Source organism: Eimeria mitis, genomic scaffold (assembly GCF_000499745.2).
Source record: "Eimeria mitis Houghton genomic scaffold, Emh_scaff200, whole genome shotgun sequence".
In the NCBI taxonomy this organism is placed as follows: Eukaryota; Apicomplexa; class Conoidasida; order Eucoccidiorida; family Eimeriidae; genus Eimeria; species Eimeria mitis.
Window position 1 is genome coordinate 13,575 of NW_013576952.1, and position 203 is coordinate 13,777.

Here is a 203-nt window from a genome sequence, read left to right on the forward strand (position 1 = left end):
TGTTGATGGAGTGTCTATGCGGCTGCGAGCTGATCGAAGGCTGCAGCGAAGTTTCCTGCATTTTTAAAATTTTAAAAATTTTTGGAACACCCGCGGAGAACGAGTGGCCTGAGCTCCATCAGTTACCCTTTATGGTATTTATTTTTTTTTTTTTTTTTTTTTTTTTTTTTTTTTTTTTTTTTTTTTTTTTTTTTTTTTTTTTT

The 203-nt window shown here is 31.0% G+C and overlaps 2 protein-coding genes across 2 annotated transcripts in view; one reads left to right on the top strand and one right to left on the bottom strand.

The window, feature by feature from the left end:
* Positions 1-61, bottom strand: part of EMH_0003070 (uncharacterized protein) — a gene marked incomplete at both ends in the record, with an annotated part of 585 nt that extends 524 nt beyond the window's left edge. The window contains one exon of the mRNA XM_013502510.1: positions 1-61. Coding sequence (XP_013357964.1) covers positions 1-61 — 61 coding nt within the window.
* Positions 62-131: 70 nt separating this feature from the next.
* Positions 132-203, top strand: part of EMH_0003080 (CMGC kinase, CDK family, putative) — a gene marked incomplete at both ends in the record, with an annotated part of 830 nt that continues 758 nt past the window's right edge. The window contains one exon of the mRNA XM_013502511.1: positions 132-134. Coding sequence (XP_013357965.1) covers positions 132-134 — 3 coding nt within the window. The remainder of the gene's footprint in view (positions 135-203) is intronic.